Here is a 20,880-nt window from a genome sequence, read left to right as displayed (position 1 = left end):
GCCCCCTGTGCAAATGAGGCTCACCTGGGTGCAACAGGCTGCACCTGTCACAAGGCAGAAAACCGAAGGTGTTCAGAAAGGCAGGAGACAGGCGGTCATTCAGTCTGCTGCTGCTGCTAAGTCGCTTCAGTCGTGTCCGACTCTGTGAGACCCCATAGACAGCAGCCCACCAGGCTCCTCTGTCCCTGGGATTCTCCAGGCAAGAATACTGGAGTGCCTCTTTTCAACTGCAGTGAGCTGGTGTCCTAACATTGAAGACTAACTAGGGAAACTGCTAAACAAAGCCCATGCCAGTAGAGGAAAGGGGCCTTTAGACCTGATGAAGAGTTGTCCAGCCTGTTCTTTTATTTAGTTATTTTTAAAATATTTATTTGGACACGGTATCTTCGATCTTCATTGTAGCATGCAGGAATCTTTTTTTTTTTTTTTTTTTTTTCTGAGTTGCAGCATGTGGGATCTAGTTCCCTGACCAGGGATGGCATCTGGGTCCCATACATTGGGAATGTGGAGTCTTAAGCCACTGGACCGCCAAGTTCCTAGGCCAGTCTTTTCTTATGTCTATTGTTCTTAAGGAAAAGATTCCTCTAAAGTGAGCCAAGCTCAGTGGCTCACTTAAACTTAGAGCAACTATTTGCTACTTCACGAGTTTCCAGCCATCTAACAGGATTCTCCTAAGTCAGCTTTCACTCCAGCAGTGCTCTGCATCCCTGCTTGGGAAGCTCCGAGGGAAGCAGATGAAATTATTTAGGATACAGCCCATCAAAGCCAAGGCAAGTATTTTACCAGCTGTGTACAGAGACCTTCCCACAACCATGGCAAAGGCCACAGAAGAAATATTTTTACCACTGAGAGTTCCACAGTCACTGTCCTTTTTGACTCACTCCTCCTCTCTTCAGCTCTTGCCCTGACAGTCTCAGCCAGTCCACCATGTTTGTTCTCACAGAGGCACAAGGATTTCTTTTAAGATTATTTTTGTGGTTTACCCAACTAACCGGGAAATCAGGCCTGTTGGGATAGACGGTAAAATCAAATAAACAATCCTCTGAATGTCTGGGAAACGGCTGCTGGGCCTTCAACTTCAGGAGACACTCGGGCCAGCTGTGCTCTTCTACGCAGGGTCCTCCTCGTCCATCGCCACGTCGTCGCTGGCATTCTGCTGCTGCTCGGCCTCTGGCCCCGCGGGGAGGATGCTTGTGACGGTGTGGAGCAGAGCTTCGATCTGCTCCTCTGTCAGCCATTCCTCACTCTCCTCCACCATCAGCTGGATCTCAACAGCAGTCACAGGCCTGTGATTCAGCAGCTGAAGCTTTTCAGCTTTGGTCAACTTGTGGCTTTTCACTGCGGTCAGAAATTCTCTCACAATCTCAGGACTCTGGTGCTTGCATGGTGTTTTTGATATGTATTTTAATGTTTCATATATGATAGTATTCAAGTTCTGTTGCCCAGAACTGTGTTTATTCTTTCCACTTTCTTTACGCTGCTCTTTCAAATCAGTTAGTAACTGGAACACCTCATAGTTACTGAGCAGTGCAGCATTGGCATCCTTCACTTCCATGTCGCCTCCGCCTCTTCTCCTCGGGTCACCAGCACACGCCGAGCTCCAGGCCGAGAAGCTGCGGCTCTCGGCTCCGCGCCGCATGCCCCGGAGCCGACTCCGCGCTCCTATTTTCATTATTCATATGCACTTTTCTCTCTTGATCAGTTTTCCTAAGTTTTTAAATGGATTTTCTTTATTAAACTTTTCAAATTACCAAATTTCTGCTTTGTTGACTTTTTCTATTTTATGATAGATTTCCATTTCATTGACTTTTGGTCTTACCTTCCTTTCTCCATTGGATTTAACATATCATTCTCTTATTATCTTCTTGAAATGGATGTTATATTTTTGTTTTCAACCTATTATTCTTTCCTAATAAATGAATTTCACCTGTATTTTACCATAGAGGTACTGCTTAAGCTGCATCCCATCTATTTGATATGCATATCTTTATTAACATTTAGTACATAGGACCAAGAAAAACTTCAAAAAGACTGTAATGTTTTGTTTTATCACAAGAAAATCACATCAAAGTTGTATCACAAAATATTTGATATACTGCATAATTCATGTTTATTATAATATAGTTATGTTTTAAATATACTTTATATACAAGTAAAACTTTGTAATAGTATGTAAATTAAACATGCAAAAATAGGTGTCAGTTTACAAAATAAAAATCCATATGAATAGATGTTACATTTACCAAAATCTGTGCTTTTACTCTATGACAGACATAGCTATTAATAAATGGAAACCATACTACAGATAAAAAAAATAAAAATGGTATGTGTTACAGGATGCCAGTTTAAAAAATGCAATCCCCTCATTCATTCAAGAAATACTTACAAGCTACCACAAGCCATTCAATGTGCTATTGACTGGACATATCAAAATAAAAAGGACAAACGCCCTAAAGTGCCCTATTGTATGTTAACTGCATCATCAAGGGACAAATGGGATCAGTCTCCAAAGTTGGACAATAAGCAAGTAAATGCATACAACCATCATCACAATTATTATACACACACACACACACATGCACACACTAATAACAAGGAACCAAGATTAATCCTTCTATCTCTTTTATAACAAGGACCCAGAGAACATTCAGAGATAAAGAAAGTGGAAGTTAGAAAATTCTTGACTATCTAGCCAAGAGGATTTCTTTTGAGGGGATATAAACAATAGGACATTGGTAAAATAAAATTATTATGACAAAATTCAGAAAACTTATTCCAGAAAATTATGGTAAAATTTTGTTGTGCTTCCTCTTTTTGGTCAATTCTATATTTGTGCTTATCCAAAAGCTATGTATTAATGGAAGCGAGTATAGATATAATATCAAGAGCATTACCTTAGGATCCTCAAAATACCATTTTGTTTCCTTGCAAAAGTACAACAAAGATAAGGTCACATGTTCTGTATCAGTCCCCAAAATTAACTAGTAGGAAACTAAGGATGCTGAAAATAGTATGGAATTCCAGACAACAATCCAATCCCTAACTCCTTAAATATTGACAATTCCAATTGCTTAATATATGTTTTAGTTCAGTTCAGTCATTCAGTAGTGTCCAACTCTTTGCAACCCCATGAATCACAGCACACCAGGCCTCCCTGTCCATCACCAACACCCAGAGTTTACTCAAACTCATGTCCATCGAGTCTGTGATGCCATCCAGCCATCTCATTCTCTGTCGGCCCCTTCTCCTCCTGCCCCTAATCCCTCCCAGCATCAGGGTCTTTTCCAATGAGTCAACTCTTCCCATCAGGTGGCCAAAGTATTGGAGTTTCAGCTTTAGCATCAGTCCTTCCAATGAACACCCAGGACTGATCTCCTTTAGGATGGACTGGTTGGATTTCCTTGCAGTCCAAGGGACTCTCAAGAGTCTTCTCCAACACCACAGTTCAAAAGCATCAATTCTTCAGTGCTCAGCTTTCTTCACAGTCCAACTCTCACATCCCTACATGACCACTGGAAAAACCGTAACCTTGACTAGACAGACCTTTGTTGGCAAAATAATGTCTCTGCTTTTTAATATGCTATCTAGGTTGGTCATAACTTTCCTTCCAAGGGGTAAGCATCTTTTAATTTCATGGCTGAAATCACCATCTGCAGTGATTGTGGAGCCCTCCAAAAATAAAGTCTGCCACTGTTTCCACTGTTTCCCCATCTATTTCCCATGATGTGATGGGACCAGATGCCATGATCTTCGTTTTCTGAATGTTAAGTTTTAAGCCAACTTTTTTACTCTCCACTTTCACTTTCATCAAGAGGCTTTTTAGTTCCTCTTCACTTTCTGCCATAAGGGTGGTGTCATCTGCATATCTGAGGTTATTGATATTTCTCCCAGCAATCTTGGTTCAAGCTTGTGCTTCTTCCAGCCCAGTTTAGTTATCAGGAATCAGACCTCTGCTCCTACCTTATCTCTAATGTACAACCCTGATATGACCTTGGACAGATTATGTGAACTCCTTGAGAAACATTTTCTTGATCAATAAAATGAAGATAATAATTATAGTTACCATTGTTCAAAAGAGTCGATTCAAAATCATTATCCAGCAATGAATGAAAATAAATGGAACAATTTAGATTCTTAATTTAAATTTTGGCTAATACTATGTGCAAAATGTGAGAGAGAAGAGTTTAAAGGGCTCAGATTTTGAACTTTTGACATATTAAGTATAAAGGATTAACATGCCCTACATAAAGGACAGATTTGGAAAGGCAGAAGATTACATCTAATGTTAAACAAGTTGATTTTAAGGGATATTTAGTTAACAGTGTTCAGGAACATTTAGAAGGATGGATCTAGGGTTCAAAAGTAAAGGCTAGGCTAAAAGACATGTCATAGGATCTTTGTCTTACATCACTTCCCTGAATGCCAATGTTCAACTCATAGCATCTTTGCTTTGGCATTGTCCATGGCAGAGAAGTAGTATCTGAGTCAAACACTCAACAGAAATATCAGGAGACTTTATTTAAGATATACCATGTCTCTATCATGCTCAGTTATTAAGGACCTCTCTCCAACTGAAATAAACCCTAGCTCAAAGTCTAGATGGAGAAGGCAATGGCAACCCACTCCAGTACTCTTGCCTGGAAAATCCCATGCATGCAGGAGCCTGGTAGGCTGCAGGCCATGGGGTCGCTAAGAGTCGGACACGACTGAGTGACTTCACTTTCACTTTTCACTTTCATGCATTGGAGAAGGAAATGGCAACCTACTCCAGTGTTCTTGCCTGGAGAATCCCAGGGACAGGGGAGCCTAGTGGGCTGCCATCTATGGGGTCACACAGAGTTGGACACGACTGAAGCAGCAGCAGCAGCAGCAGCAAATCTAGATCCTCATTTACTTCCTTTACTGTTAACCATCTCTGTGGACTTACTATGTCTGCACATGTTTATTTTTAGTCTCAGAATAGATCCAGCTTAGCTGAAATCCCAAGAGAACTCAGTGCCCCTAGAGGAGGTGTCTTGGAAAGAAGAGCCAAACCCTCATATATAAGAAGGAGACTTTGGTAAGAGACAAATGGCTTCTGGGATTTTATGCTAGAATCCTTCAGCTGCTCTCAAAAGTCCTCTGCAAAATATCCCATTGTCTGGTAAGCTCTCAAATTATCTTTATCTACTTTGTGTTCATTTTACTTCTCTTCTTTGGAAATAAACCATTTAGAACTTTATATAGAGCAGGATACATCTCCAAATGTCATATACCTAAGAAAATTGTTCATTTCAGAAACTATGTAAATGATTTATTCACTTTTTAAGATATCAGTCTTCAACAGAGTTCAAATTCTCCTAAATCATGATACCAAGCTCTTCAGATTATTTTTCTCCTGTGAACATGACACAATTCATCACACATTCCAGGTCAGAAGAAAATGAGATGTAATTTGTCAGTATTCAGTAGTAACTGCCCTTTCAAATATATAAATGATTTGAAAACCATGGGGTTTTTTAAAAAGGGTATTTAACCAACAATCTTTAGATAGTAAGGGATGGAACTAAGGGTAGTTTGGTTTTTAGAAGACCATATTTCTTTGGGAGTTCCAAGAAGTACATAGAAATTAAGTTGTGAGACTCCTTTGCCTTCATGTAGTGTCATTCCAGAAATCACATATTCTGTCCAACATCTCATCTAGAATGTGAAAGAAAGAAATTATAGGGGCTTCTAGATTAATTGATTAAGGTTTACTAATATTTCACAAGGAAAAAGAAACCAAGTTTTCATCTGAATGCAAAATATATTTCTAATTTCTCTATTTAGGAAAAACTTGCCCAGAAGTAATTTTGTTAATCTGTGATACAGGCAGATTCTATTCTAAAGTGGAAATCGCTTTTCACAATATCATAGTCATATAAATGTTTTGGTCTGTCAAAAGACAACTAAACAGTCAGAACTTAAGCATTGCATTTTTTCAACTAAATTTCCAGATATTCATTTTTTTTTGACTCAAAGTTCTATATATCATTGCAGAGCCCTCTAAATTCATCATGTCCATTATCAACATATCACATGCTGAAATCACCACCTTCATCTTGGTTGGGATGCCGGGGCTGGAATATGCACACATCTGGATCTCTATTCCAATGTGCAGCATGTATCTTATTGCTCTTCTGGGAAACTGCACCATCCTTTTCATCATTAAGACAGAACCATCCTTGCATGAGCCCATGTACTATTTCCTTTCCATCTTGACTTTGTCTGACATGGGCCTATCCTTTTCCTCTCTTCCCACTATGTTGAGGATCTTCTTATTTAAAGCTTCTGAAATCTCTGCAAATGCCTGCTTTGCTCAGCAATTCTTCATCCATGGATTCACAGCACTGGAATCCTCAGTGCTCCTGATCATGTCATTCGATCGCTTCCTAGCCATCCACAACCCTCTGAGATACAGCTCCCTTCTTACAACTCTCAGAGTTGCCCAAATTGGAATTGTATGCTTTTTCAAGAGCTTCCTCCTGGTTCTTCCCTTTCCCTTCACTTTGAGAATGTTGAAATATTGTGAGAAACGCCAACTATCACATTCCTACTGTCTCCACCAGGATGTCATGAAGCTGGCCTGCTCTGACAACCAGATTGATGTCATTTATGGCTTTTTTGGAGCACTCTGCCTTATGGTAGACTTTATGCTCATTGCTGTGTCTTACATTCTAATCCTCAAGACTGTGCTTGGAATTGCATCCCAAAAGGAACAGCTCAAGGCCCTCAATGCTTGTGTTTCACACATCTGTGCAGTGATCATCTTCTATCTGCCCATCATCAACCTTGCCATTGTTCATCGTTTTGTCCAGCATGTCTCTCCCCTCTTCAATGTTCTTATGGCAAATGTTCTTTTACTTGTGCCTCCACTGATGAATCCCATTGTGTACTGTGTCAAAACCAGGCAGATTAGAGTAAAAGTTGTAGCAAAATTATGTCAGAAACAAATATATTAATAATAGTCATAGATAATAGGCAATATATGGTGGAATGTCTTGCATAAAAGGTTAAAGATGTGTTTGAGAAAACCTAATATTTGTCACAAATAATCATCAATATATTTTTGTTATTATCATCAAATTTATTTCATTCAAATTGATTACTGTCCACGGGCATAAAATAGGAAATGCTGTGTATTTTGAGGGGGTCTCCATCCAAATTAACAAAAAAGAAAATGATGCCTGATGATGTCATCTTTTATAAAAGAACCAAATTGCAATCAAGACAGACAAATGGAAGCTCCTATACTTGTAACAAAACTGAATTCCTCATCTTCACATTCAGTTTATCCATACTATGTTCTTTCGATTCTAAACACAAGCTTTATCTTAATTACATCTCCTCACTATCTCTTTTAATCATCCTAGTATGTCACCAGCACTTCTTTAGTGAAATACCCCAGTAACCTTTTTAGTTTTTAAATGTCTACTTTTTGCTACTTACTGATTCTCTATGCAAGATAACAGTGAACTTTTAAAAAAGACTAATTTAATGATGTAATTTTTATTTTAAATATAAACTATTACTTCTTTGGGAATAGATTTAAGAAATAAAGTACCTACTGTAAGTTGATACATGTTCTTTATCCTCTCTCAGTTGAGTTCAGTTCACTCACTCAGTCGTGTCCAACTCTTTGCGACCCCATGAATCTCAGCACGCCAGGCCTCCCTGTCCATCACCAACTCCCGGAGTTCACTGAGACTCACGTCCATCGAGTCAGTGATGCCATCCAGACATCTCATCCTCTGTCGTCCCCTTCTCCTCCTGCCCCCAATCCCTCCCAGCATCAGAGTCTTTTCCAATGAGTCAACTCTTCGCATGAGGTGGCCAAAGTACTGGAGTTTCAGCTTTAGCATCATTCCTTCCAAAGAACACCCAGGGCTGATCTCCTTTAGAATGGACTGGTTGGATTGTCTTGCAGTCCAAGGGACTCTCAAGAGTCTTCTCCAACACCACAGTTCAAAAGCATCAATTCTTCGGCATCCAATTCTCACATCCATACATGACCACTGGAAAAACCATAGTCTTGACTAGATGGACCTTTGTTGGCAAAGTAATGTCTCTGCTTTTCAATATGCTATCTAGGTTGGTCATAACTTTTCTTCCAAGGAGTAAGCATCTTTTAATTTCATGGCTGCAGTCACCATCTGCTGTGATTTTTGAGCCCAAAAAAAAGTCTGCCACTGTTTCCACTGTTTCCCCATCTATTTCCCATGAAGTGATGGGACCAGATGCCATGATCTTCGTTTTCTGAATGTTGAGCTTTAAGCCAACTTTTTCACTCTCCTCTTTCACTTTCATCAAAGGCTTTTTAGTTCCTCTTCATTTTCTGCCATAAGGGTGGTATCATCTGCACATCTGAGTTATTGATATTTCTCCCAGAAATCTTGATTCCAGCTTGTGCTTCTTCCAGGCCAGCATTTCTCATGATGTACTCTGCATATAAGTTAAATAAGCAGGGTGGGTACCCATTTAAAGCATGATTATTTAATGCCACATATTTAATTTTGTGGCATTAGTTTCTTTAGATGCTCTTTGTTAAATGCCTACTTTAGCCACTTTACTACATGTTTATGAAAAAATGATTGACCCCATGAGAAGGTCTTGTGAAACACATTTTAACTGAGTACAATCAACCCAGTTAATTTAACTGTAGAGTGTAAGCTCTGACAGTTCGTTTTCTTTATGTAATGCCAGTGTCTGACTTTGACCTTTGATTGCCAAGAGACATTTTCAAAGAAGGATGCCCCTTCTTTGAAGGGCACATTTGTCACATAACTAGAAAAAGAGCCAAGCCAAACCCCTACCATCTCTCTACCCCCATCTGGCTCCTCTGTTTTAGAGATCTTGGTTGATTTCCATAACTGTCAATTTGAGTCCTTTTTTTGTTTTTTCTTTTCCAGCAATTTAATTTCTGCTCTTTCTGTTTAAATTCACCATTAAAAAAAACTTGTTGTCCAATCCCCAATCCCAATAAAAGCAGAACTCCAGATCTGTTTCTGTCTCTCCTCCCCCCTCCCCAGTGCCCTCACTGTGTGGCCCCAGGTATACTATATAATTCCTAGGGCTTGTAAATAGTAAAACTTTTATTTTTTCCCAAAGTTTCCTATTGCTGAGGACATCTTGCAATCATAATAAGAACCACAAGAGCCAGTCCAGCCACAAACGTTGGATATAGGTAACCTGAGACAATCAAAACATAATAATTGAATGCATTATTATTTCTTAGTAATTTGAAATCCTACACATACCATATATCAAACACGTGTAATGTAATGTATCTGTATACATGCTTCTGTGTGTCTGTGCATGAGCTTTCCCAGTGTGAGAGCTTCTGAAACATACAGGCCTGAATTATTTCTCCTTTCAATTTTCTTAGATAATTATCAGAATTTTAAAAAATATACCTGTAAATATTTTACAATACTAATAAACTAAAAGGATATTGTTGCAAAAAAGTTTTTTAAAATCAATAAAATGCAATAGCATGATTTTAGAAGATTCTTAAAAGGTAAGGAGTAGAAGATAGCTGATTCACTGTTAAAATGAACCACTCACTCAAAATAAATAGTAAAACTAAAAATCAGTGACAAAATATTTAAGCATCCCTTCAAAACTGATTAACAGGACAAGATATCCCATATCATCATCTATATTCAATTTGGATTCAGGTCTTAGAACACTAAGATTAATGAGAAAATAATCAAAATGGAAGGTAGAACAGACATACAAGAATTCCTGAAAATAATCCAGGATTAAAAAAAAAGGATAGATAAATAGAAGAATGAATAAATGTAGCATAATTCAAAAGGAAAATAATAATACATTTTAAAATGTAAGACTGGCCTATTGATTTTGATACAATAGAAATGCTAGTCAACCTAATTGAAGATAGACAATTTTCATCAATCACATTTACTTGATTATTATCTTTAGACAAAGTTAATCACTCAGAAGCAAATCCAACATGATGGACAGAGTTTCTTCCATCTACCAAAATCATGTGTTAGGAGAATAAAGTTGCATTTCTAAAAGTGTGGTCCTTGGACCATCAGTGAAAGCATCACCTAGGAGTTTATTAAATGTACAGGAACTTATGATCCACTCAAAATATATTGAATCAAAATATTCATTTTAACAAAATCTTCAGGTGATTGATCTTCACATTAAAGTTTAAGAGGCACTTTAGTAAAGCACTTCTTTATTGACAAAAGTGTGAGAATTTAGTGTGATTGTGTATTAGTGGGGTTTGAAGGCTTGCAAGAATTTTAAACAAGAAGTGTAAAGCCACTGAGAATTAATTTCTCTCTAATTTCCACATTTCTAATTATGTCATAAGATTGTGATATTTGAGAAAGTAGATATGATTTATACAGCAAAGACAGGCTGGCTACATTTGATTGCTGACCTACATTTTACTCATATTTGTTCCAAAGAGTATCCCTGTATCTGCCTACAAGTAAGTATACTATAAATCTACACAGCATAACATGACTAACTCCACTCACTGAATAAAAGGATTGAGTAAGAAACTAAAGAGGCAAGCAGTAAAGTGGGAGAAGATATATGCTATACATCACCAACAAAGGGCTTAGCTTATATTTATTTAAATACTTTGGCAAATCAATTAGAGAAATACAGGTAATCCAATAGAAAATGGACAAAAGGATTCAATAGATGCTTCAAAAAGAGGAATTACAAATGAGCAGTAAACATATTAATAGAGAAGTATATTTTCATGTTAGAAGAAAATTAATATACAAAATTGATAGTATGATCTTTTTCAGAACTTGATATTCTAAATACCTAGTTAATTTATCCTGAAACATCTTGGCAGATGAGTCAAGAGCAAGAGTTGATGAATGGTTATTGGGTTTTAATATGGTCTCCAAGATCTAATCATACTTAATTTCTTTAGTCTGAGCCTGTGTTATAAGGTGTTAGATTCATCTCCCTTGAGCCAACCCCTAAGATTTCCCATGAAGTATGGTGTTATTCATCAGGCAGAGCTTGCTTGTAGTCAACTCCAAGGGTCCTCTAGGCTTTATAAGACAGGGCTTACAAAGCAAAAAAGGGGAGTCTAAGGATGCTTCCCAGATTCTAATATCATATTGGTAAAAAATAATCTCAAAGAAGGTAAGATATAATTCTATTCATTCAGGATATTTGACATAATTTTCATTCCATTTTCTATTTGTATTCTCAATAGATATGCTAGATGTTAAAAGCAAATCAGCAGATGCCCATGGAGATAGAAAATCTTATAGAACAACCAAGGAGAAATGGACTGTATGTGTTGATAAGGGTATGTGTTCAGAGATGTCTTAGAAATGCCCTGTCTGGATGATATATGTGAGAAGGGTGAAAGAGAAAATGTAGTCTCTCAATCATGTCCAACTCTTTGCAGCTCCATGAACTGTAACCTATCAGGCTCCTCTGTCCTTGGAATTTTCCAGGCAAGAATACTGAAATGGGTAGCCATTTCCTCCTCCAGAGGATCCTTCCTACCCAGGGATCGAACCCAGGTCTGCTACATTGCAGACAGACTCTTTACTGTTTGAGTCACTGGGGAAGCCTGTATGTCTCAAAAACCACATGATTCATTTTCTCTGTCTCATAGGTATATTCATGGCCTTAGACAAATCATTGTACCTCTCTAAGACCTGTTTTAATGCTTTTGAACTGTGGTGTTGGAGAAGACTCTTGAGAGTTCCTTGGACTGCCAGGAGATCCAACCAGTCCAGGGATTTCTTTGTAAGGAATGATGCTAAAGCTGAAACTCCAGTACTTTGGCGACCTCATGTGAAGAGTTGACTCATTGGAAAAGACTCGGATGCTGGGAGGGATTGGGGGACAGGAGGAGAAGGGGACGACAGAGGATGAGATGGCTGGATGGCATCACTGACTCAATGGGCGTGAGTCTCAGTGAACTCCGGGAGTTGGTGATGGACAGGGAGGCCTGGCATGCTGCGATTCACGGGGTTGCAAAGAGTCGGACACGACTGAGCGACTGATCTGATCTGATCTGAAGACCTGTTTTATTAATTATAAGGTGAATAAAATAATCGTATATAACATAAATGAGGAAAAATATATAAACTATTTAGCAGGGTGTCATATTACTATATAGGGACTTCCCAGTGGCTCAGTGGTAAAGTATCCACCTTCTATGCAGGAGTCACAGGAGACATGAGTTCAATCCAGAGTCAGGAAGATTCCCTGGAGAAGGAAATAGCAACCCACTCCAGTATTCGTGCCATGAAAATTGAATGGATAGAGGAACCTGGCAGGCTAAAGTCCATGGGATCTTAAAGAGCTGGACATGACTGAGCATGCACATAGGCATGCATATTATTGTATAAAATTTAAAATAAGAATAAATACATAATAAAATAATTAAATCTATGTGTGCTTATTCTATACATTTAAATTAAATCTAATAGTGACTATCTCTAAAAATAATGCAGTCTTCAAGCAGTAGTGATAAAAAAGCCAGAATGCAAATGGCCACAGTCTATTGACATAAGATAATTTTAGCCATATCTAGCATAGTTGACAGAAAACAATGGCACCCCACTCCAGTACTCTTGCCTAGAAAATCCCATGGATGGCGGAGCCTAGTAAGTTGCAGTCCATGGGGTCGCTAAGAGTCAGAAACGACTGAGCGACTTCCCTTTCACTTTTCACTTTTCACTTTCATTCATTGGAGAAGGAAATGGCAACCCACTCCAGTGTTTTTGCCTGGAGAATCCCAGGGATGGGGGAGCCCGGTGGGCTTCCGTCTATGGGGTCGCACAGAGTTGGACACAACTGAAGTGACTTAGCAGCAGCAGCAGCAGCAGCAGCATAGTTGGGCTTCCCTTGTGGCTCAGCAGGTAAAGAATCCACCTGCAATGCAGGAGACCTGGGTTTGACCCCTGGGTTGGGAAGATCCCCTGGAGAAGAGAACAGCTACCTACTCTAGTCTTCTGGCCTGGAGAATTCCATGGACTGTATAGTACATGGGGTCACAGACAGTCAGACAGGACTGAGCAACTTTCACTTTCAATTTTCACTTTCGTAAAGAACCTATTTTGTGTAAATGGGACTATATTCTGTACCTACAGAGAAAAGCAATAGAAATTTTTAGAAAAATTTATCAGTTTGATTCAAGGAAGGAAAACTGAGTATTTAACTATATGAAGCAAAAAGCTTTAGGCAGTAGTTAATATACTAATACTGGGAATAAGCTAGGACATGTTCATTGATGGTGACCTGTGGTACGGACCTAACAGAAGCAGAAGATATTAAGAAGAGGTGGCAAAAATACACAGAACTATACCAAAAAGATCTTCATGACTCAGACAACCACAATGGTGTGATCACTCACCTAGAGCCAAAAATCCTGGAATGTGAAGTCAAGTGGGCCTTAGAAAGCATCACTATGAACAAAGCTAGTGGAGGTGATGGAATTCCAGTGGAACTATTTCAAATCCTGAAAGATGATGCTGTGAAAGTGCTGCACACAATATACCACCAAATTTAGAAGACTCAGCAGTGGCCACAGGACTGGAAAAGTTCCACTTTCATTCCAATCCCAAAGAAAGGCAATGCCAAAGAGTGCTCAAACTACTGCACAATTGCACTCATCTCACACGCTGGTAAAGTAATGCTCAAAATTCTCCAAGCCAGGCTTCAGCAATATGTGAACCGTGAACTTCCAGATGTTCAAGCTGGTTTTAGAAAAGGCAGAAGAACTAGAGATCAAATTGCCAACATCTGCTGGATAATCAAAAAAGCAAGAGAATGCCAGAAAAGCATCTATTTCTGCTTTATTGAATATGCCAAATCCTTTGAGTTTGAGTGAACTCCGGGAGCTGGTGATAGACAGGGAGGCCTGGCCTGCTGCGATTCATGGGGTAGCAAAGAGTTGGACACAAGTGAGCGACTGAACTGAAATGACTGAATGTATCCCGTGGAAAACAGTTTCTGGAAAAAACCTTCTGGCTAAGCCTGTTATCTTAAAATGTAAATTATGGGAGTGAATCTAGTAAGGTCTTTACAATCTCCAGACATTCTTTTGATTCATTGTAATAACATTAAAAAGCATATATCTCCATTGCTAACACTAGCGAGGGTGCATTCTTTCTGCCCCCTTCTGGTGTCCCTGTCAGAAGCTTTCTCTATTTCTTTTATATTTTAGTAAAACTTTAATACACAAAAACTCTGAGCAATCAAGCCTCATCTCTGGCCCCCCAACTGAATTCTTCTCTTTCGGAGGCCAAGAATCCTTGCATTTTTGTGGTTCAGCAACAACCTTTCAAAAAGCAATGCCAAAGAATGCTCAAATTACTGCACAATTGCACTCATCTCACATGCTAGCAAAGTAATGCTCACAATTCTCCAAACCAGGCTCAACAATACATGAACTGTGAACTTCCAGATGTTCAAGATGGATTTAAAAAAGGCAGAGAAACCAGAGATCAAATTGCCAACATCCATTGGATCATCGAAAAAGCAAGAGAGTTCCGGAAAAATCTCTACTTCTGTTTTATTGACTCAAAGCCTTTGACTGTGTGGATCACAATAAACTGTGGAAAATTCTTCAAGAAATAGGAATACCAGTCCATCTGACCTCTCTCCTGAGAAATCTGTATGCAAGTCAAGAAGCAACAGTTAGAACTGGACATGGAACAACAGACTGGTTCCAAATAGGAAAAGGAATATGTCAAGACTGTAATTTTTTCACCCTGCTTATTTAACTTATATGCAAAGTACATCATGCAAAATGCCAGGCTGGATGAAGCACAGGCTGGAATCAAGATTGCTGGGAGAAATATCAGTAACCTCAGATATGCAGATGACACCACCCTTATGGCAGAAAGCAAAGAACTAAAGAGCCTCTTGATGAAAGTGAAAGAGATTGAAAAAGTTGGCTTAAACTTAACATTCAGAAAAGTAAATCATGGCACCAGGTCCCATTACTTCATGACAAATAGATGGAGAAATAATGGAAAGTGAGAGACTTTATTTTGTGGGGGCTCCAAAATCACTTCAGATGGTGACTGCAGCCATGAAATTAAAAGACGCTTGTTCCTTGGAAGAAAAGCTATGATCAACCTAGACAGCATATTAAAAAGCAGAGACATTACTGTACTAACAAAGGTCCATCATGTCAAAGCTGTTTTTTCCAGTAGTCATGTATGGATTTGAGAGTTGAGCTATAAAGAAAGCTGACTGCCAAAGACTTGATGCCTCTGAACTGTGGTGTTGGAGAAGACCCTTGAGAGTCCCTTGGACTGCAAGGAGATCCAACCAATACATCCTAAAGGACATCAATCCTGAATATTCATTGGAAGGACTGATTTTAAAGCTGAAACTCCAATACTTTGGCCACCTCATGTGAAGAGTTGACTCATTGGAAAAGACTCTGATTCTGGGAGGGGTTAGGGGCAGGAGGAGAAGGGGATGACAGAGGATGAGATGGATGGATGGCATCACTGACTCAATGGACATGAGTTTGATTATATTCCAGGAGTTGGTGATGAATAGGGAAGCCTAGCATGCTGCAGTCCATGGGGTTGCAGAGTCAGACACAACTGAGTGACTGTACTGAACTGAACTGATGGTTAAAGTGGTTCTGTATAGTCAGGAAAATATGACTATATATTTTTTAAAGGAACTTTTTAACTTTAAAACTATATAATTATGAATTTTCAGTTCTGCCATTAATTCAAATCTATACCCTATCAGAGATATACAGATTTGATTATAGATATGAGTTAATTTATGAATCCCCTCACCCATAGTAAAGTTTGCTTTTCCTTTCAAGATTTTGTTTTTATAAAACTAAGTTAAGAGAACCATAAAATTGGAGATCTGATTTTATGAAATTCAGCCATGAGTAGCTTCATGTGGTCAAAGGGTTGTTTGGAATTTTTAGTTATATAAAGTCCAAATTGACTGAGATTTTCACAAAATGAAACAAATAGCTGGATAAAGAAGCAAGTCAGATTCTTCTTTTTTTTTTTTTTTTTTTGTTTGACTTTTCTTACAGCCTGAACTGACAGTTTAAATAGACTATTTACCTTAAGAAGTTTCTGAGTTGTCTTAGTTCTATGACCTACATTTTACAAAAAAAGGAATATCTTCTTTATTTAGGAAATTTCCATCTCCATTCAGGCAAGAACCTGGTTAAGTATCTTTTTTACATGTCATGGCTCCTCTTAATGACACCAACATTGAAGTTCTCAGATTCTTCCTTATTGGGATCCCTGGACTGGAGAAGAGTCACTTCTGGATATCCATCCCTTTCTCATCTGTGTACTTTCTTTCTCTCCTGGGTAACTTCACCATCCTTTTCTTTATTAAGACAGAGCCAAGCCTCCATGAACCCATGCACTATTTCCTTTCCATGCTATCCATCTCTGACCTAGGGTTGTCCCTGTCTTTCTCACCCATCACTTTGGGACTGTTCCTGTTTGGTGTCCATGGAATTCATGCAGCTACATGCTTTGCCCAGGAATTCTTTATCCATCTATTCACAGTCACTGAAGCCTCTGTGCTATTGGTAATGGCATTTGACCAGTATGTGGCTATGCACCACCCTCTTAGATACAGCACAATCTTAACCAGCTCCCAAGTCATCAAAACAGGGGTCTTGCTGACTTCCAAGAATATTATGCTGATTCTTCCACTGCCCTTTTTGTTGCAAAGGCTGACATATTGTCATCAAAACCTGCTCTTACACTCCTACTGTCTCCACCAGGGTGTCATGAAGGTGGCCTGCTCTGACAACAGAGTCAATGTTGTCTATGGACTCTGTGCTACCCTTTCTAGTATTTTGGATTTGCTGTTTATTACTTTCTCCTACATGATGATCTTAAAGATAGTACTGGCCATTGCAACCCCCAGAGGGCAGCCTAAGGCCCTCAACACCCACATCTCTCATATCTGTGCTGTGCTTATCTTCTGTGTGCCTGTGCTGAGTGCGGCCATGCTCTCATCTCCTGAGGATCCAGCAGCTCCACCAATTTGCCAGTGGTGTGTCTCCTATGACCCACATTCTCATGGCTGATGTTTTCCTACTGGTGCCTCTCCTGATGAATCCCATTGTGTCCTGTGTGAAGACTCATCAAATCCGCAAAAAGGTTATGGGGAAATTTTGTTCAAAAAGAAGTTTATCAATGCAATAAGAAAGGGAATAAACTTATAAGTGGTAAATAAATAAACTGAATGTATAGCCAGGGGAAATCATGATCTAGAGGAATGGTCTTGTGTTTTATGGTTAGAACTCATAGAGTAAATGGCTTTAATACTGAGTATGCTTAGTACCCTCAGTGTCCCTGAGATCTTGAGAAAATTACTTCCATTCTTTTTCTCAGATTGAACATCTAAAAATTCAAGACTTCAGTGATGACTGAAAGCCTCTACTTCTTCAATTTTAAAATGCATGCCAATAAAATAAGAGAACTTACCTATATCAATGCCTGTGTTAAAAGAAAAAGATATAGTTTCCATACTTTCACTTTCCTAGCTAATAAAAGTATACTAGAGGAAAGACTGAGTGTTTCTTCCTTTTTTAGTTCATGATAATGCAGTTGATATATCTAATTCCTGAACTCCAAAGCTCTGTATACATGTTCTCTGATTTAAGAATCTGTGTGCATGTATATTTAAATGCATGCAATTTTTTTTTTTCTTTCTTAGCTCTTCTTTTCCTCTTCTCTTCTATCTGTCAGACATGCGTAAATCACTCTAGCCCTTCAGGCAACTAGTATTAGAAGATAAACATTATTTCTGAAAAGACTGTACTACCTACATTTGAGTCAGGAAAATGCCAGATGGGAATGCTGTGCTTACTGAAGGATGTTTAACAACTCAGGAACTAACTGCCAATAGTTCACTCAGACCTTTAGCAATGGTTGTGAATCCTTTCTTTCATACAATCATAGAATGACATGTATGTTGATGGGATTACCACTATTGAACATGATTTGCATTTCTCAAATAACTATTTGCAATAGTCTCTTTTTTTGGCATTTATGTAATATGTATGCATTTACCTTTTTAGTGCATATTTTTCTAAATAATATTAATCATCTTGAACTTTATCAGATAATTACCTCTAATTTTGTCTGCACATATTTTCTGTTAGTTTTTTAAAATTTCTTGAAACATATTTTGTTTAATAACTAAAACATTTAGAGTTAATAATCAGACACTTTTGAGAATAAACAAACATGGGATTGTATGTAGAAGGTCATATATACATATTTTGTATTGTTTATAATTTTATATACATATTTCATATGAAATCTCATACATAATACACATCAAAATATATTCATTAGCAAATATTTTTAGAATATTGGTTTGCCAATCAAACCATTTTAAACAAAAATGATTTCAAACATGAAATTTTCTCTGAAAGTAAATAAATGTCTATCCTTGTACAAGCTCTGTTTGCAAGCTTTGAATTAGACAATGGTTTATGCTGGCTAAAAGAAACCAAAAATAAAATTTTGATACTCTAATTTTTCAATGCTTTGGTTAAAGATGTCTAACCTACTTTGAACAAAAATATAAAAATTGTTTAAAGGATGAGTTCTCTGGGAAGACCAACCTAGACAGCATATTAAAAAGCAGAGACATTATTTTGTCAACAAAGTTCTGTCTAGTTAAAGCTATGGTTTCTCCAGTAGTCATGTATGGATGTGACAGCTGATCTATAAAGAAAGCTGAGTGTTGACAAATTTAGGCTTTTGAACTGTGGTGTTGGAGAAGACTCTTGAGAACTGCTTGGACTACAAGATCAAACCAGTACATCCTAAAGGAAATCAGTCCTAAATATTCATTAGAAGGATTGATGTTGAAGCTGAAATTCTAGTACTTTGGCCACCTGATGTGAACTGACTCATTTGAAAAGACCCTGATGCTGGGAAAGGTTGAAGGCAGGAGGAGAAGGGGATGACAGAGGATGAGATGGTTGGATGGCATCACCGATGCAATGGGCATGAGTTTAAGTAGGCTCTGGGAGTTGATGATGGACAGGGAAGCCTGGTGTTCTGCAGTCCATGGGATCACAAAGAGTCGGACACGACTGAGCAACTGAACTGAACTAAACACCAAATTAGTCTGATTTACCAAACACTCCTTCAGAGGCTCACCTAGTTTTAAAATCTGATTGAAAGTGATTAGTCAGTAAAAGAGAATGCTGATTATTTTTTCACTATAATGCTAAAGATTTTCTTTCTTTTTATATTGAATATCAGATTTGTCTTAAAATTTTCTTAATTCAGCTATTCTAAATGTATATGTAAAAAGAAACTAGGCTGAAAGAATTGCCTGGATGTAGTCATGAATTATGTCTGCACCACAACTATCCCAAGAACATTGTGAACAAAGTTTCCTAATTTCACAAAAGCATTGTTTTTACTACACTATTGTCCTGACAAATATGAACTTATATCTAAATTTTAAAAAATGTATATCTAATGTTGAGCTCCTTAATTGAATTCAAAATAGCATTTTCAATAGGACCACATGTTTTATAGAACAAAATCTGAACCCAAAACATATTCAAAATCTTTGAATCATGACTTGGAATAATATTTTTAAACAATTTATATAACTGATTGATTTTTAGAGTGACTTTAGCATCAACTTATATAACTGATTGATTTTTAGAGTGACTTTAAAATCATGGTGGAATAAGGCATCTCTTATTTGTCCTCCCTCCAAAAAAAAAAAAAATTAACCACCCATCCATGAACAGCAAAGTGCTTCTGTGGAATCCAGTACCACATTTCAAGGAATCTAGAAGGGTCACACACAGCCATGCATTCATAACAGGCAGACAGACCTTGCTATATGGTGTGGTCTCCAAGAGAGCTATGAACTAGTTCCAGTCTCTCTGGGCCTTGGTCCTTTAGCACTTGGAAAACACTGATTGGGGTAGACACCCCATGAATGAGAGAGCTTTGTGGAAGTCCAGATTTCCAGAAAAGTTCCAGCATGCCATTGGAACAAAAAATATATGAGTTTCAATGTCCTGGAGTATATGAGAACAGTTAGACTTTGTACGAATCATCCCTTCCTAAGACAGCTAAGTTTAGAGCAAAGTGAGACCTTCTCAGTCCCTTGATTTCCCCTGCAGGGGAAAGGGAGCATAGTTGACTTGACACCCAGCTTCCCCAGATGCACAGGAAACTACAAAAGTGACTTATTTCTCATGTAGCATCCAAAGTACCAAATCATAAGCTCCATGACTGAAAAGAGGAAAGATATCAGGAGAAGGACAGATAAAATTCTCAGAGGTTATTAAAGGGCTGTGGTCCCTGATGACTATGTAGGGAACTCCATTAGGAAGTCTGTCCATGAGCCAGTGGGAAAGTATCACCTGAAGATCTTCCCAACTGGCAAAAAAAAAAAAAAAAAGAAAAATCAAGAGGTGGAAGGACAGGTTAAAACAATTTTGTACAGCAAAATAATCAACAAAATGAAAAGGCAGCCTACATAGTGGGAGAATATATTTGCAAAACATATATCTAATAAGTGATAATCTCCAAAATATATAAGGAACACACAACTCAATAATAATAATAAAACAATCAACCTGATTAAAAAATGAGCAGAGGAACTAAATAAATATTTCTCCAAGAAAATATGCAAATGGGCAGAGGGTACAGGAAAAAATGTTCAACATCACTAATTATCAGGGAAATGCAAATCCAAATTGGTTGAGAAACAAAGATATACTATACATTAGGCCCATTTTGGGCAAACTAGAATCACTCTACCAGTTGTTTTAATAATGATTCTTACTGAGAATCCATTCTGTAAGCCATCCTGTTGAGGTCTTTCCTCCAATTGTTT

At 38.1% G+C, this 20,880-nt stretch overlaps 3 protein-coding genes across 3 annotated transcripts; 2 read left to right on the top strand and 1 right to left on the bottom strand.

Annotated features, from left to right (window-relative positions):
• Positions 1-261: 261 nt before the first annotated feature.
• Positions 262-1,657, bottom strand: LOC138990949 (DNA-directed RNA polymerase III subunit RPC9-like). Its single transcript, XM_070383180.1, has one exon. It carries the CDS (start codon positions 1,637-1,639, stop codon positions 1,109-1,111), a length of 531 nt encoding a protein of 176 aa, XP_070239281.1. The 5' UTR covers positions 1,640-1,657; the 3' UTR covers positions 262-1,108.
• Positions 1,658-6,035: 4,378 nt separating this feature from the next.
• LOC102281894 (olfactory receptor 51A4-like) lies at positions 6,036-9,702 on the top strand. Its single transcript, XM_070383093.1, has 2 exons — positions 6,036-6,938; positions 9,652-9,702. The coding sequence occupies exons 1-2, from the start codon at positions 6,036-6,038 to the stop codon at positions 9,700-9,702; spliced, it is 954 nt and encodes a 317-aa protein (XP_070239194.1).
• A 6,697-nt stretch (positions 9,703-16,399) lies between these two features.
• LOC138990915 (olfactory receptor 51A7-like) lies at positions 16,400-17,198 on the top strand. Its single transcript, XM_070383092.1, is given in 2 exon segments — positions 16,400-17,026; positions 17,028-17,198. Coding segments are annotated over 2 exon segments (798 nt in total).
• Positions 17,199-20,880: the final 3,682 nt, after the last annotated feature.

Source organism: Bos mutus, chromosome 15 (genome assembly GCF_027580195.1).
Source record: "Bos mutus isolate GX-2022 chromosome 15, NWIPB_WYAK_1.1, whole genome shotgun sequence".
NCBI lineage: Eukaryota > Metazoa > Chordata > Mammalia > Artiodactyla > Bovidae > Bos > Bos mutus.
The sequence above is the reverse complement of the archived record's forward strand: the minus strand, read 5'-3'. Positions and strand labels throughout refer to the sequence as shown.